The 17176-nt window shown below is 44.6% G+C and overlaps 1 protein-coding gene across 2 annotated transcripts in view; it reads right to left on the minus strand.

The window, feature by feature from the left end:
• The window catches only part of ATAD2 (ATPase family AAA domain containing 2), a 198502-nt gene that overhangs the window by 53163 nt on the left and 128163 nt on the right, over window positions 1-17176 (minus strand). For both annotated transcript variants that reach the window (XM_069220705.1, XM_069220706.1), the window contains exon 23: window positions 11231-11353. In XM_069220705.1, the coding sequence (XP_069076806.1) occupies window positions 11231-11353 (123 nt within the window). The remainder of the gene's footprint in view (window positions 1-11230; window positions 11354-17176) is intronic.

Raw genomic sequence — 17176 nt, forward strand, 5'->3', positions numbered from 1 at the left:
TCAACACCCGAGGGGCACTGGTAAGGTCAAAGAGAAGCACAGTAAATTGAAAGTGCTCGTGACCTACAACGAATCGCAAGTAGTGTCTGTGGGCAGGCAAGACAGGTATATGAAAGTAAGCATCCTGCAAGTCCAAAGCTACCACGCAATCTCCTGGGTCCATGGCATACAGAACATGAGCCATAGTGAGCATTTTGAACTTCTTGAGTGAGAGATTGAGGGGCCAAAAGTCTAGGATAGGATGTAAGCCCTTGTCTTTTTTGGGCACCATACAATAGAGGGAATAACAACCGTAATCTACTTCTGGGGCTGGGACCCTCTCTATGGCTCTCTTGGCCAAGAGAACCGCAACTTCCTCGCAGAGAAGTTGCCAGATGATCCTACGGTAATCGGACGAAGAATGGAGGCATTGCCAGAGGGTCAGTTTCAAAGGGGAGGAAGGAGCCCCTTGGGATGATCTGCAAAACCCACCTGGTCATTGTGATGGATTCCCAGTGGGGAAGATGATGGCAAATCCTGTGTCCAACTGGTCCAAAATGGGGGAACAGACTAGGAAGACAGACTGTAGCAGGTGAGAGGGTGAACTGGGCAGACCTCTGGTTCCCTCTCCCACGAGCCAGTGGTATTCCGCGTTCACAACCTTACAGGGGTTGAGTAACGTGGGTGACAGTGGCTTGGAAAGGGATGTGACAGGGAACCCCCTCTATGGGCACGAAAGGGGCGAAAGGTAGACTGTTGCAGGGGAGGGACAGCCTAAATGTCAAGGGACCAAGCTGTAGCCTGGGACTCCTTGAACCTCTCAAGCACAGTCAGTCTTGTCTCTGAAGAGACGGGTGCCATCAAAGGGCATCTCCATAAGAGTTTGTTGGACATCCCCCGAAAAACCAGATGTCCTCAACCAGACGGGGTGCCTGAAAGCCACTGTCGATGCAACCGATCTACCCAGAGAGTGGGTCGTGTCCAGCCCACAGTGAACAGTTAACTTCGCTGCATATGATAGCCCGGGCCTCCTCCAGGATCTGCAGCAAGACTTGCACAACCATATCCCACAATGAGTCGGTATAGAGGCCCAAAAAGCATGCACTGTTCACTGACTGCAACGCCAGACAAGAGAAAGCACACATCTTCCCAAGTTGGTCCAGTCTCTGTTTCCTTATCCGGGGGAGCAGAGGGGAATGCGCCGGAAAAAAAGGATGCCTGAAATCACAAGGCTTTCAGGCGTGGTGTGTTGGGACAGGAATTTAGGGTTGTTCGGGGCAGCCGATTGTCCTGTTCACCAAAGCCCCTGTGCTGGGTCTGACCAAGTACCCAGAAGGACATCAGTGAGGGCTTCATTGAATGGGATTAGAAGCTCCGTAGTGGAAGACCCAGGCTGAAGCAGCTCCATCAGGTTAGTCCTGACCGCTACAGTGGGCAGTTCGAGGACAAGGATCTCAGCCGTCCTACTGACTTTGGGGACATCCTCGACGCGAGCACTATATATATAAAATATAATATAATATAATATAATAATAAAAAAAGACAGGACAAAAAAGTGTCAAAATTGGTTAAAAAAAAAAAGTGACCAAATTCAAGCTGGTTTGTTATCCTGGACGATGACGACCTTTCGATCGTTATAAGCAACACAAGGGTCTCATCAGGACTTCCACACAGGTAACATGAATATTCTTGCGCATTTTCTGGCAGTTAACCATCTCCAAACAGGAACTGCTCACCAGATGTGAGCAAGAGAAAATGGACACCATCATTATGAAGAGAAGATACAGATGGGAAGGTCACATCGTTAGAAGAGAACAAGACTCCATCACAAGAACAGCTCTCCACCCCAGAAGGTAAACGTAAAAGAGGCAGGCCAAAGAAAACCCTGGAGTTGAAATGTGGAAACCGAAATGTAGACTATGAATCATAGCTGAGGCACGGTATAGAAACGTGCCCAAGAAAGACAGAAGGAGGTGCTTCGCTGCTGCCCTACTTGCCAGTCAGCATAACAGACAGTAAGTAGCCATGAGTGTGTCAGTCAGTCAGTGCTTCACAGAATGGCACCAAGGGCTCAGAAGAGTTAAAGTCTTATGTTTAAATGCAGATGAAAAACAATTCAGGGAGCTCAATCAGTTGAGAAATCTTTTTAGAGCTGACTGGCACAGCATTTTCAAGACAGGAAAGAGACCTTTGTTCCAAAATTCAGGGAAAAGGATCTGCTGTGAGTCAGTGCAAGGGCTAGAGTATAGAAAGAACATGCCTCAAATTTAGGACGGGGAAGGAGTCCCTTTCGTTTTGAAGGAGCACGATCTTTCCTAGAACACACACCACAAGGTCTTTCCTCTTATATGGTACTTAATTCAGTTCTCTTCCCTGGTCTCATCACATAGCCTTTTCTGCTGTTGACTACCGGAAAGGTCTGTTTTAGATTTCATAGTGTGCTTCTCAGGCCTCACTCCTGCTGGAACATAGGAAAAGGAACTGGCGAGTGTGCATAGTAGGAGTGATATGTGCCATCAGTTAGCAGCTGTGCTGCCTAAGGATTACTACTAGTACATTACTGGAAGTAGTGCATAATCAGCCTATGGTGATTGCTCCAGAGAAGGTGATTGCTCCAAAGAAGCAGACGAACTTTATCCTAGCCACTTGTAGTGTCACATCAAAGTGCAGAGTATAAGATCTTGACCTGCAACAAAATCCTAGGTCAATCCAGGATGCTAGAGTATCTCAAATGGTGGAAACTCTAGTACCTCGACATCAACTAAGTTCAAGATGACACAGAATCAAAAGCCAACTACAGGAATGTCCTCCTTTAAGAGGCAGAGGAGGAATTATGTACCCCTTAGGCCCTCCAAAGAAAGATATTATAGAAGCAGGTGTTCTGCGTTTTCCATCCTCCATATAAGACTCAGTAGTTGACAAAGGTTCTGCCCCTTGAGCCTGCAGGATATCTTGATAAATTTATAAACCTTCAATGATGCAAGAATTCAGAAAGGAGACCATGCACACATTCTGGTTTACTCTCCAAAGGATTTTGTTTTGTAAATCTATTATTTTAACATTGCTTATCATGTAGCAGACGCATAGATACAGCTGCATACAGTAAATTTCATGGTAAGCAAAGAAGAGAAGTAACCAAGGGTTTGTTTCCTTATCGAGTAGTGCTTCTACAGCCTGCATCAGACTATAGTACTCTCCACAGAAGTAACATTAAAAAGAACTAGCTCTGACAAACAGGAAAAAAAAAAAAAATGGTAAGGAACCTCTTAGTTCAAAACAAAGTCGTTAGGGATGTGACCAGGTAGCACTCTCCACCCCCACACACTCCCCACACACCATCCTGTGACTGCTGAAATTGGGACAGTGGGGTGCGGGCCATCCTACAACAAAGTACAGAGGCCCAAGAGTGGGTGACAGGGCATAGTTGCAGGAACAACCTTTGTATGGGCCTTTCAAAGGATCTGCACCAACAGGTACAAGCTAGGGCAAGCTAGAATGATCACCCACCTGTAGAAAAGGCCTGCTCTGAATGCCCTCCACTCTTGCAGTGTGAGTTGAGGGGACATCAAGAACTAAGGGTTGGGGGGCAGGGACATACCATGAGAGCCCGTTGAGTCTGCGGAAGGACCAGAGGTTATAGATAAATGTTGGGTGGCCGCTCTGTAGAGCTGCCTCATAGCCTGTAAACCCTGTCACCCCACGCCTAGGACGGTTGCTGCATAGGATGGCAGTCACGTGTTAAGAATCTCATTGCTGGTGGTGAGCACTCCTGTCCCCCACCCAAGTTGAGAAGATTTAAACTGGTCTGGTGGGGGCTCAAATTCTAAAACCTGGATTGGTATAGGGGACCCACCACTTATCTCTCCCACTCTTCATAGTGAGAATACTACTGGGGAAGTAAGATGCAGGCACCACATCACTCCAGGTTCTCACTGAACTATGACCCACTGTAGGTGGGGGCTGCACCATCACCTGAAATGTATTCAGCCACACAACACAACACCACAGCTACCAGCCTGGTCTGATGTTTAGTGAGGAAGGGACTACTGACAAAGTCACCACGCCATAACCCTGGGGGAGAATTTGGCCTCAAAAGCTATTATCGTACTTCGACACTGAAAAACCAAAAGCATCTCACTCAGAAAAGATGGCTGCAAAAAGGGAGTGTTCAGGTTATTCCCCCTTCCCTAACCGCATGACCAAAGCAGCAGAAAGGTTGGAAGACGCAGACTGCTCAAAGCAAGGGAGACTCGTATGTCAAACATCTCTGGTCTCACTTTGACACTAAAGAGATGGGACAGGCACAACAGGTGTCTAGTAGTGACCCCAGTGAGCTTCACAAAACGTGCCCTGTAGGAAAGTACCCTTATTTTGGCATGGTTACCCACACTGTTTGCCTGCTGTCAGTGTATTTTGACTGCGTTCACTGGGATCGTGCTAACCAGAACCCCAGTGACTGTGCTCTATCTCTCTAAATTTGATTGCTTAGGACTTTGCACACCCCACAATTGGCATACTGTGGCCTCCATATAAGTCCAGAGTATATGGTACCTAGATATCCACAGCATTGGGGAACCATGGGTTCCACATGGGCTGCAGCATGTATTGTGCCACCCATGAGAGTCCATGCACAATGTGTCTGCAGGCCTGCAATTGCAGCCTACATGAAAAGGTGCATGCAACCTTTCACTACAGGTCACTGGAAGTCACCCCCACGGCAGTCCCTCCTAGCCCAGGGAACAGGGTGAAGGTACCTGTGTGTGAAGGCACCCCCTGCATGAGCAGAGGTGCCCCTACAAACTCAAGCTCTACTTTCCTGGACTTTGTAAGTGCAGGGAAGCCATTTTACCCATGTACTGGACAGAGGTCACTATCCGTGTCCACCTACATAATTGGTATCAAACATGTCAGAATCATACCCCAGTTGCCAGTATTGGTTGTATGATTCCATGCACTCTGGGGGCTTCTTAAAAGTGCATTGCTCCTACCAGACATGTTTCCACCCTCCTGCTACTTAACCAGCTCATGCAGAGGAAGGCAGAGCAAAGGATTTCCACTGGGAGAGGGAGGCAACACCCTCTCCCTTTGGAAATAGGCATTACAGGGCTTGGGAGGGGTAGCCTCTCCAAGCCACAGGTATGCTTTGAAGGACAAATTTGGTGCCCTCCTTGCATAAACCGGTTTCCACCAATCCAGGGACCTCCCCCACCCCTCCAGCCCCTGCGCTGGCACAAAACTGGACAAAGTAAAGTAACCACTCCCCTGTATCACCACCCCAGGGGTGTTGCCCAGAGCTCCTCCAGGTGGCCACTTGATTCTGCCATCTTGAATCCAAGGTGGGCAGAGGCCCCTGGGAGCATCAAAGTGGCCAGGTCAGGCAGGTGACGTCACAGGCCCCTCCCGATAGGTAGTCACCCTGCTAGGTGACCAATCCCCTTGCTGGGCTATTTAGGGCCTTCCCCCCAGGGTGGGTCTTCAGATTCGACGTGCAAGATTCCAGCAAGACTCCTCTGCATAGTTGACTTCATCTGCAGGCCAACAGGACTGCAACTGGACCCTCCAGGAAATGACAATTTACAACTCCAGCGACAACGCAGCTCTGCAACATTATTTCTCCGGCTCCCTCCAGCAACTCCAACATTTCATTTCCCTGGCTTTGCATGCTCGGAGGACAAAGAATCTTCAGCCTGCACAAGAAGTTAAGGAGGAATCTCCCTTGAAGTGAAGCAGTCACTCCCCAGCATCCCAGGCATCAACTGCAACGATGACCAGCTGCGCAGATCCTCTCTCTTCAGGATCTGCATGGATCCTGCATCACAGGTGGTGGTCTGCAGTGGTCCCCTTTGTTCTCTCTACCAGCTGCCCAACGTGAAAGATGGTAAGCCCTTGCCTCTCTTTGCAGGACAGTACCCCTGTGCACCACGACTCTTGCAGCTATCAAGGCTTGTTTGCTCCTCCTCCAAGGGATCTTCAGGCCCGGCCTCCAGCACTCTTTCCTGCAAAGCAGTCTCCTGCCTGCTGCTCCAGCACCGTGGGACTCCTCGCCAGGTGTGCTGAATGGGCCTCATTGCAACTCCTGAGCCTGCTGCCAGTGGCTCACCTCTGGGGGTTGCCTCCTCTTCTTGGGACTCTCCCAGCTGCTGAGGGTCATCTAGGACTCCTCTCCTTGGGTTGAGTCTCCGGGGCCTTGCTGGTCCTCTTCAGCCTTGCAAAACCTTCTTTAAAGACTCTTGCATTTGCCAAAGCTTGTTGGTGGTTCTCCAGCACCACTGACCGACTGCATCATGACTGACGATGTGGGACGTCACTTGCATGACTTCTAGAACTCCTGTGCTGCACTGCTGACTTCCTTCATCCACCGTCAACCTGGTCCTGCAGCCACAGAAGGATGGGTAGTGACTCCTGCCACAGCTGGACACTCCAACTCAAACCGGACTTGGTCCACTCCTTTTGAAGGTCCTCTTCTATCAGGATCTACATCTGGTTTCTCCCAGTCTTATCTGGGGTCCTGCACAGTCATTTTCCAAATTTCTCCTGTGGGTTTGGGGAAAAAAAAGAGGTACTTACCTCCTCTCCCCTGGTGGGACCTCTGGTACTTAACTTTTGGGGTTCCAAGTGCCAGCTCCCCTCTACAGATTCCACTTCCTACGGCCCTTCACATTCCACTTACTTAGTATATGGTTTGGTTTTCCCCTAGGGCCTTCACTATTTTCTGCTGTTGTACTTACTGTTTACTATAGGTTTCTATGCTAATCGCTGACTTTAAATGTGTATGTAATAGTGCGTTTACTCACCTCCTAATGGAGTATTGCCTATAGAGTGTTCTAGTATTTGTGTTACAAAAATAAAGGTAATTTATTATTGTAACACTGTGCGGTTCTTTCATGTTTGTGAGTGCTGCGTGTGAGTAGTGGTATTGCACAAGCTTTGCATGTCTCCTAGATAAGTCTTGGCTGCTTCTCCACAGGTACCCCTGGCTTCCTAGACCAGGTCTACACCTCACTATTAGGGAATACCTGGACATGGTATAAGGTGATAGCACCACAGACCAGGCCAGCTTTCTACATGCCCCCCCGCCCCTCCCCACCCCCCCCTCTTGACCCTCCCCCCAAAGCAATTATGTAGAAAGCCCTGGACAATTTCTCCAAGAAATTAAAGCAAAGGAAAACATGATCAGAAAAGACTTCAAATCATGCATGCAGAAATGAAGGGCGATATTTATGAACTGGGACTCCCTTGTATGCCCGATGGACAACAAACTAGAAGATCAATAACAACTGGGGGAAACTAAGTGTTGGAACAGCAAAACATTGACAAGCAGGAAAAATTTAAACCACTTTTAAATGAACAATATAAGGATCCAGGGACTTTTCTCAGGAGGAAAAGCAAACGATGTGAGGCAAACAAAAGACTAACCTCATGCTGTCCTACCTAAAATTCCACTTCTCTCAAATAAAAGGTAATTATGCAACTAGCTAGCACAATGCATAAATATTCTACAGAAGCTGCAGATATTTTAGGACCTAGCCCCAATAACACTTCGGAAAAGAATTATGCAAGGTAACAGTTCTTGCAGGAGATCCAAGTCAGCAATCAACTGGGGAACCTGTACTGAATCACATTTGATTTGACAGGGCAAAAGATGCTAACCTGCTCCCCGATATGCCGAAAAGCTGCCGGAAATAAGCAAGGACGCCAACGGACAAAGCCTGAAATATGGCAGCCAGAAGGAGGCAAAAATACAACCTTAACCAGGTTGGTATAAAATACAGTCAGATTGCCGAAGAGGCCAACCAGAGAGGACACCAAAGAAGCCAAAGAGTATCCGCTTAATGCACCTTAAGAACATGGTCCATTCCTAAGCCACACAAACTCAAGAAGACCAGGCAGATCTGACGAGCAGTGGGGAGCTGATCACATGGCAAGATGCACAACAGTTCGCGGGATGGGCTGGGCTACACTGGTGGCCATAGGAGGTAGAAACTGACTGGTGGGCTAACCCTAACTGAGATACAGAAAAAGTTTTCATTAGGCAGGTCCAGAAATGCTGCCATGTGTCTCACGAACTGAAAAGGGAGGAGAGAAAAACCAGTAGTACAACAGGGAGACATTTCTACAGGAAAAGATTGGTTAATGGGTAAATAAAGGTACTGTACACAGACACGATCGCTTGTCCACGTCAATGCGCACTCTACTCACTCAGGCCACCTGCTATATCACTCAAAATCAGGGCCTCTGGAATTTTGCAGAGGCAGCGTTTTACACATAATAGATTTGCTGCATTTGCCAACATAATCCATTAGCTGATGCATAAACTGCTGACTTTAGCTAAAAACTATGGTTTCTAGCTCAAACGGTACAAAAGTTACTAAGATCGTAACGACACGTGTTGCTGCGCAGGGGATGGCCCTTTCAAAGCGTGATTGGCCACCTCTTTTGCCTATTGGTATATTTGTGTTATAATGGTCGCAATAAGGTGCAACCAATGGCCAGTGTTAAAAAGGACAAAACATATGAAATACTACGAATATACGCAGCATAATTTACCTGTTTTCTCATCCCAAAGGCTTTTACTCTCCCCTGCTGCATAATTCCAGAGGCACAGCTCAGAATGATCCAGTTCAACATAAAATGCCTTATACCAGTATGGTACTATTTACTGAGGCATAATCTGTTACTTTCCTCCAAGAGACTCGCCACCTACACCAGGACACCTTTCACATGACACAAAAATTACCAACAGGGCAGAGAACACCCACCAAGGCCCATCTGAGTAGGCAAGGTGGAATAGTCAGTAGACACGGGAAAAGGCACTTTGTAAAACTCCAACTAATATGGCATGTCCACTCCTATAATTTTATCAATATTTGTAAGTCCAAGACAGGCAAAAAAAATTGTTCTTAAACAATGGAACTAACATGCTACTGGGTGAAGTTAAGAGGCACTGTGTTTTGGAGAGGGACTACTCTGGCCAGGGACGAGACTGTACCTAGAACCCAGAGGGGCATTCCCAAACATAGGCTCCAATTCCACAATACTCAGACACAAAAATCCAGACCTAAGGCTCACTGATGCATGCAGGTATCATTGTGGGGTGAAAACTACTCTAATTACTCATAAGAGCACCTCTCCTATCCTCACACTGACTTTCTGCTAGTTTTTGTCCTACTTTGGAGTTAGATTCCAAAAACAGCTATCCCAGCTATAACTGTATCGCGTCATGCACACAAAGTTTACATGAGAGAGAGGTAAGAAACCGAACGCAAGACAGATGGTGGAGGTTAGATACAGGCCTGCCTTGGAAAATAATTATGTGAGGAAATAGAAGCATACTTCAGGATCCATAACAACCAGCCAGAAACCTCCCAAGCAAAAGTATGGGCCACCTTTAAGGCAACCATGAGAGGGGTAGCCAGTGGGATGTCAGCAGACAGAGTACAGAAGAGACAATTAACAGCTGAAATAAAAGCCCTTGATGTAATTGGTAAATGACAGCCCTCACAAAAATTAAAAAGACAAATAGCAATAGCCCTGTGCCAACTGAGGCTCCACAGAACTAACAGAGCAGAAAGCATCCTCTTCTGTTCCTGGAAAAACTTCCACAACAGGCAAACAAGGCAGTCTCCTTATCTTCCAAGATATTTTATCCAGCAGGCTAAAACTCATACAGCTAAAATTTCTCCTTCAAGGAGGTTGAGCAACTGAACAAACAGGCAAAGAAAGTAGAAGGTGTTCATTTTGAGGCTTATTTAAAGGGAATGCAAGTGGGACCCAATTCCACAAGAGAAAATTTAGAGGCCAATTGATCTCTTGGAAATGAAAAGGCCATTAACAAGCATGCCGTCCAAAAACACAGGGTGGATGGATTTACCTTTTTGGCTTTTACAGAGACTGCTTCCTATAAGTTGAATTCTAACTCCTTTATCCATACGAAGGAGGTGTCCACTCCGTTCCACCACTCAGCGTTGTCAGGCAGGCAAATGACCATACTTCAAACTCTAGCCCCAGCTTGTTGGGATAACGATCCGATCAAATACTTGGAGCTCCAATTAACAAGGAGTGTTGAAGGATGGCGACATGGCAACTGGCCTAGGCTAGTGATACAATTAAATGAATTAAGATGTCTGACTCAGTTATGTATCTCTTGGCTTGGGCACAGCAACAATCAAAAGGGATACATTACCTTGAGTAATGCACTTACATCAGCCCCTGCCAAAAACGCCCAAACCAGCAGTATGCATATTGGAGCTAAGGTCACAAGAGACAGAAGATAACCTACTCGCAGAATGGGCTTCGATTTCCAGTGTTGGAGCAGCAGCTCAACCATCTTCTGGAAACGGTCTTAATCTCTTAGATATCACGCATTGGTTCACTAGGCTAGGGCAGAATCTGGTATTGGTATAAGCGTAAACACCAAGCTCTGAAATAGAGAGGAAGCCAGAGAAACGAACTTCGCATTTGGGGCAATATTTCCAAAAAGTGGCAGGATGAGGGGGCTGGAGATGTTTTGTTAGAAGAGATTCAAATATTGAAAAGGGTAAAAACTAATTGCAAGAAAACAGAACGGGTAGGACATGCATGGAACTTGTCAAGTGCAGTGTTCAAAATTTGTTTCATGGCTAGCTCAAAAAGATAGCGGGGGAAGTGCTGCACTACTACGTTTAGTCCGTTGTAACACTCAGAATACCAAACAGAGTTCAAAATAAATTGCTGTTACGTGAACGGATGGGGTAAAATATCTAAGAAGTATAATTCAGTCCTTATGCAGTGCAAACAATGCAATTAGAAAAAAGGTTTGCACAATTGTGGTACAAAAATAGATGAAACAGTTGGCAAATGAGGTCTTGCTTGGGTGGCTGGTTGAATGTTCTAAAGTCAAAAAGCTCTGTCGGAACTCCTGAACAGAAATACAATCGTCCCTGTGAACCAAGTCATACCTAGATAGGAAAAAATCAATGGGGGAACTCCAAGGTGTTCAGTAGACTACTATGTTCTGCATTTAAAAAAATGTTATAACACATCCTGCGGAGATAGAAGCCTTGTTGTCCCAATTTATAAACTGCTACTTAATTTAAAGGCTACTTGGTTCCCCTATTGGTCTGTTCAAAGTCCTGGTCACAGATAGCAAAACTGCCATAAAATGGCTACATAAAACTGAAGTTTGTGCATGCTACCTTGTGGCCAATCACATTTTAGATGTAAAAAAAAAAAATTCATTTAAAAAAAAAAAAAAAAAATCAAATGTACATACCCCTTTTCTTTCGAGACTCCAGAATTTCCTCACACACTTTTTCAAAATCTTCATCTAGCTCATCTTTAATTATTGCATATGCAACATCCCGCAGGGTACAGGCTCGGTGTCGGATTTGTCGATCTAAGGATTAATAGAATCTATCCCTTATTTTCAAAATTCAGTTTCATTGCATGGAATAGTTTAGAAAATACAAAAAGCTACACAAACAAAATCATAAACAAAAAATGAATGGCAAAATTAAATATTGGTTTGGCTTTAGTAACCTCAAGGGGCAGTTACCCACAGTAGCTTCACATAAGCAACTAAAAACATTTGCAATCGGAAAAGTGTAATGAAAATAAACACATATACACACACACATATATATATATATATATATATATATATATATATATATATATATATATACACATACACATACATACAAAACTTTATTCAACTTTCAGCAAGTCATAAAAACAAAGATCTCCAATTAGAATACATTTCAATATACAATAAAAAAAAGATTGAATAAATGAAGTAATAAAAAAGAATAAAAGCATACAACAATAAACTGTCTAGTGTATCGATAAAAAACCCTGTCACAGTAAATTACAATTGCATCACCGCCCCCATAGATTTCCTTATCTTTAATACAATACATAAAAAGTTAGCCAAAGTTCCACACATCTCTAAAGAAGATAGTAACTGAAGGCAGGCGTAAGCTGTGCGGCACTGGGGGAGGTTGATTGACCTTAGGAGTGGGACTACTAGGCGCTTCCTCTGTAAGGCATAGAAATTGCTAAATAAAACCACATGAATTGTGGATTGAGGCGTCTTTGCATCACAGGGGCATGGTTTTAACGAGGTGGACCAGTCATTCATAGTTGGAAATGAAACTAAACGGTGAAACGTATCTAGCCTGAATCTAGTAAGAACGTAACGATGGCAAAGGTTTACCACGTTTGCCAGGTACGGCTGCATGCCCTCAGCCGTCAGAATTGTTTGGTTGTGAATGACAATGTTTTTTTTATTTTTTTTATTCAGCCTCCCAACGTATGTCTTCTAGATACTTTAATGCCAAGATACTCAGGTCCTTCCTGGATATCTTCCCCAGCAAAGCTGGGTTTGTATAGTAGTCTTTGTTGCCCATTTGTTCGAAAAAGGTCATAATATATTTTAACCATGGTGCCCTTGATGTATATAATGACTTCATACAATCGGTCAGGATGGCCTTATTAAAACCAGTATGTTCCGAGGTCCACACTTTATGCCATAATAACAGTGGCTGTATCTTTATCAAGTCTACAATAAAGGGAACCCCGAGTTCCAAATGAATGACCTACGATGAAGTGCCATTTGGTACACTCAGCAAATGTCTTAAAAAATCGTTTTCCACTGTCTGCATTAAATCACAATTTGTATGTCCCCAAATTCCTGCCCCATATGTGACGGCCGGGATGCACTTGGCTTTATAGATCTTTATCATGTTTGACGGTGTAATCCCCCCAAGCCTTTTGGAGAAGAGTCGTAATGCCATCGTTGTTTTGATCAGGTGCACTCTTCGTCTTCCTACAGTTGGACCAGGAACCCAGCTTAATCGAACATTATGCCCAAGTACGAAAAGGATTGCTCAATCTCGACCTTGCTTTCCGCAATAGTGGTGTTATAAGTCTTACAGCGCTTCCCTCCACAATTCATGATAAAGGTTTTGGAGCGATTGACAGTAAGACCCAGCTGTGACATATATGTGATGCAAGTTGTTAGGAGTTTCTGGAGTGCTATTGGGGTCCTGGCCATTAATACTGCGTCGTCTGCGTAAAGTAATGCCGGAACAGGTCGGTTGTCTATTTGGGGAAGATCTTTACACTTGGTGGCCAATTCTTTATCTAGGTTATTTATATACATTGAGAACCAGAACGGAGCAAGAACGCAACCTTGGCGCACTCCTCTGTAAAGACCAAATGGGCAAGTACATTCTCTTTTTAAGCCATACCTTACTCTTGCTCTGCACTCTGTATACATTTCCCGAATAAATTGGATTAAGGCCGGTTCTACCCCCATGCTATTTAAAATGTCCCATAATTTATCATGAATTACACAGTCGAAAGCTGATGATAAATCAATAAAGGCCAGGTACAGATTGCCTGCTCTGATCTTAGTATACTTTCCAATAATGAGACTTAAATTTAAACTTTGCTCCACTGTTCCGATTCCTTTCCGGAATCCGTACTGAACCGGGGATAAAACGTTATTTTCTTCCGCCCATGTTTGCAGCCTATTCAGTATTATTCTCCCTGCTAATTTAGCTGTTGTGTCCAGCAGGGAGATTGGCCTGTAGCAGGCTGGATTAAGGCGGTCACCCTTTTTGTATATTGGAATAATGTTGGAATCTCTCCAAGATGGTAGGGGTCCACATATGCAGATAGCCCTCAGTGTCTGCGTCAGTACAGGCCCCCACAGCTCAATATTGGCCTTGAATATGTCGATCGGAACACCATCAGGGCCCGGCGCTTTCCCTGATTTGCTTATTTTTATAGCTTCCTCTACCTCCTGAAGGCTGAATTGGGGGGTTATAACCAGGCGCGGACCTTCCTGTGAATCATGGTCATGTGTACGGTCTGTTATATCACTCATCAGGGAGTATATTTTAGAGAAATGTGCAACCCAGTCTTCTTCAGAGATGGCAATTTCCATTCTAGGAATGTCTCTCTCCCCTAACACAGGGGAATTTATTGTCTGCCAAGAGTATATTATCTTTCTTGCGACTTGCTAAGTGGAGAGTTTCCCACAAGGTTGTTTTCATGGTCAGTTTCCTTTCCTTTATTGCGGTTTTATATTCCTGTCTGCGTTTGCGGATATCACTTAAGCATGTTTTTGGGGCATTTAGAGCCTCTTTCAGTCTCTTATGTGCTTGAGTGCAGTTATGGTCAAACCATCAGCACGTCGTTTTTTTTCCTGCCTTACTACTTCCGATAGTGAGGGCTTCTTTTATGGTTTGAGTAATCATCGTAAATGCACTTAGACATTGCCCTGGATGTGGGTTCTCTCTTAAACAGTCTGCAAAAGCGTGTTTACACTGGCATATTAACTGTTTCAGCAAAAACTTGGGGTCTGTCTGTGACCACTTCATAGTGTATCCATTGCGCGGCACCAATTCAATATCGTCTACCAGTGTAGTACTATCTTCCCTAGCTACTGAAAGGGGGGAAAGTAGGAGATTCATGCTCTGGGGGTAGTGATCACTAATTGCGATATCGTGCAAGGTGTAATTTGTAAGATAGTGTGCGAAGTGAGTTGACATTAGGACATAATCGATCACAGTATTTATGCCCCTTCCGTTATATGTCTGTTTAAACCGTGGATCGTCCAGAAATAATTCATTTACGAAGGATAGGTTATAGGTTTGAGCCAATAGGTTCATTTCGTCTCCTTGAGTGTTATGAGAGAAATGAAGGCTAGCATCTACACCTTCCAAGACCCAGCCACATATCTTATCAGAAGATTCTTTGCACGGATGGACGTTAAAATCACCACCCCAAATCAATAGGATCTTGCGGTTATTTTTTTTACATATTTTTTTTAGGTCATTTCCACTAAGATGTTGGAGAATTTTCCTGGAGCAACATTATTATAAAAATGAATAATGACTAAGTGGGTCTTGTGGTCTAGGTTACTCTCTATCATTTGGTAGTATGGGCTCGTGAAATTCACCTCTAAATTCTGTAAGGATAACTTATTGGAGATATATGTACACAGTCCCCCTTTAGGTCTACCATACCTGGACTGCTCGGCAGGAATGTGAAATGTTTTGTAGCCATTTAGATGGGCGGGAGTTAAAAGCCATGTCTCTTGTAGGCAAACACATGAATAGTCTTTTAAAAAGTCAGCCCAGATCTCATTGCCTAACTTATTAGCTAGGCCTGCAATGTTCCAGAATAGTAAGACTATTTCTGATTTCTGAATAAAATTCGGTTTAAAGTTGCAGTGCTGGTCCTTTGGGGAATGAAGGGGGATGTCGCCGTGAGTTATAGTTAGTGTATTTCTGGAATCATCGCACTGGCTTGGATAAAGTAATATCTCATTCCTTATAGGAACCATTGTATATGATGTGCCTTCCTTTTGTAAGTCCGCCCTTGGTATATGTGTTATCTGGGCTACTCTATCAGGGAGCGGTAACTGTTTCATATCGAGTCAATCTATATTTTCCAGTGCTGAAAGGGGATAGAATCTGTTGCATGTTATAGATAAGGCTGGGTGGGGATGCTACAGCTCGCTGTGGATAGATGGGTTTATTCCCCGCTGGTCTTTGATAGAAATAACCCTGGGGTAGAAGCGAGATTCCTTGTAAGGTAACTTGTCTGGCTCCTAAGTCATGGATAATCCTATTCACTAGATTCGGTGAGCCAAAAGAAAAGACCACACAATCTCCAGTCAGCACTTTCCTGCTGTTACCTATCCATTTAATTCTTCTGACCATTTTTATATCAAAAAGGGTCCTCACCGTTCCAGGGCTCATTCGGGCCCCGATCCAATTGAGGGCCTTGTTTCTCAAGGCCGTCCATGTTTCTCGTTGTTGACCATCTATCGGTGGGACATTAGCCAAGACCACAACATATGGTGTAGCCTCCGGGGGGAGATGTAACAGGTCACTAGGGAGGTAAGCAAGATTCGGGGATCTAGTCCTGCTAATTGTATTTCTCCCTGGATTTAAATGGGGATGGGTAGTCGCTGCCCTACGCATAGCACTATGCATAGCACTACTTGCTGTCTTACATAGTGTGGGATTTAGAACTTTATCTGTAGAAGGATTATGTGGTGAAATTGTTGGGAAGGAGGGTTGGGTGTATTGATTCAGAGAAGGAGCTATTGGTTGGGGTTGTGACTCATTCTGGAAGTTAGCGTTCCGATTTAGACCGATTGTACGGGATAGGTTGTGTTTTGTTCTCATGTTCTGGGGACCGCAATATATTTCTGGGGTCTTTACTTTCAAAATGCATGTCTTCCCGTTGTAAGGACTTTATTATTTCCAGACCTGCCTTGAGGCTACACTCTACCCCCTTTAGGCGCTACGACAGAGTCCAGCGTGGCTCCGATAGATGATTTCAATGAATTTACTAACTCGTGGAGATTTAAAAGGAGCGATCGTATAGTGTCTCCTGCTGAGCTTGAGGGTTTCTTCTGCGTTAGTTTTTTAGAGTGTTTTTTAATTGGGGTAGTTATTAAGTCTATCCGTCTTGTCCGCCAGGTCCGTCTCCGGTTTCCTTGGTCGCTTAGCAACAGGGGATATTTCATCCATAGAATAGATTAAATTCGAGGAGTCTTTAATACAGCCATTTGCAAGCATTACTCTTGAATGACCACCCCCAAGTTCACTCGATGGAGAGTTATGTTGCGATGGTACAGACCCTAATGATTCATGAGGTTGCTCTTTAGGTAATGACATTATCCCTTCAACGGTGGCGATTTGCTTATCTATCATTCCCATCACCCGGAGGTGTATTTTAATATAGATGAACTGTCTTTTAGATTTGTTGAGTTATTTAATTTAGAGTGTTTCCTTTTACCCATGTTTTACGTAATGGCCGGTAACTCGGGGGACTGTATTCGTATGTATAAAACAGTTTTCCTTAATAAAAAAAATAAAAAAAAAAATAAATAAAAAAAAAAAAAAAGAGTTCTAATCACTAGGAGACCAGCTGAGGGTACAAAATTAAAGAGGGGGGCCCAGCCCAGGCTCTTCCCGTCAATAACAGGCAAAAGATAGGATAGGAGAACGGAAGCTTCCTTCGTGAAATAGGCCTCACGGCCAGTCCGATCAAAATGACCTAATTTAGAGGGCTCCGGCCCCCTCGGCAGAACACAATTCGACAGGTGGAAGGTGAAGTTTAAAAAAGAAAGAAGGGAGAGCAAACAAATCACCACACCGTACCTTCAGGGAACCATGCACTTCTAAGGTGCCTA

This window comes from Pleurodeles waltl, chromosome 2_2 (assembly GCF_031143425.1).
Source record: "Pleurodeles waltl isolate 20211129_DDA chromosome 2_2, aPleWal1.hap1.20221129, whole genome shotgun sequence".
NCBI lineage: Eukaryota > Metazoa > Chordata > Amphibia > Caudata > Salamandridae > Pleurodeles > Pleurodeles waltl.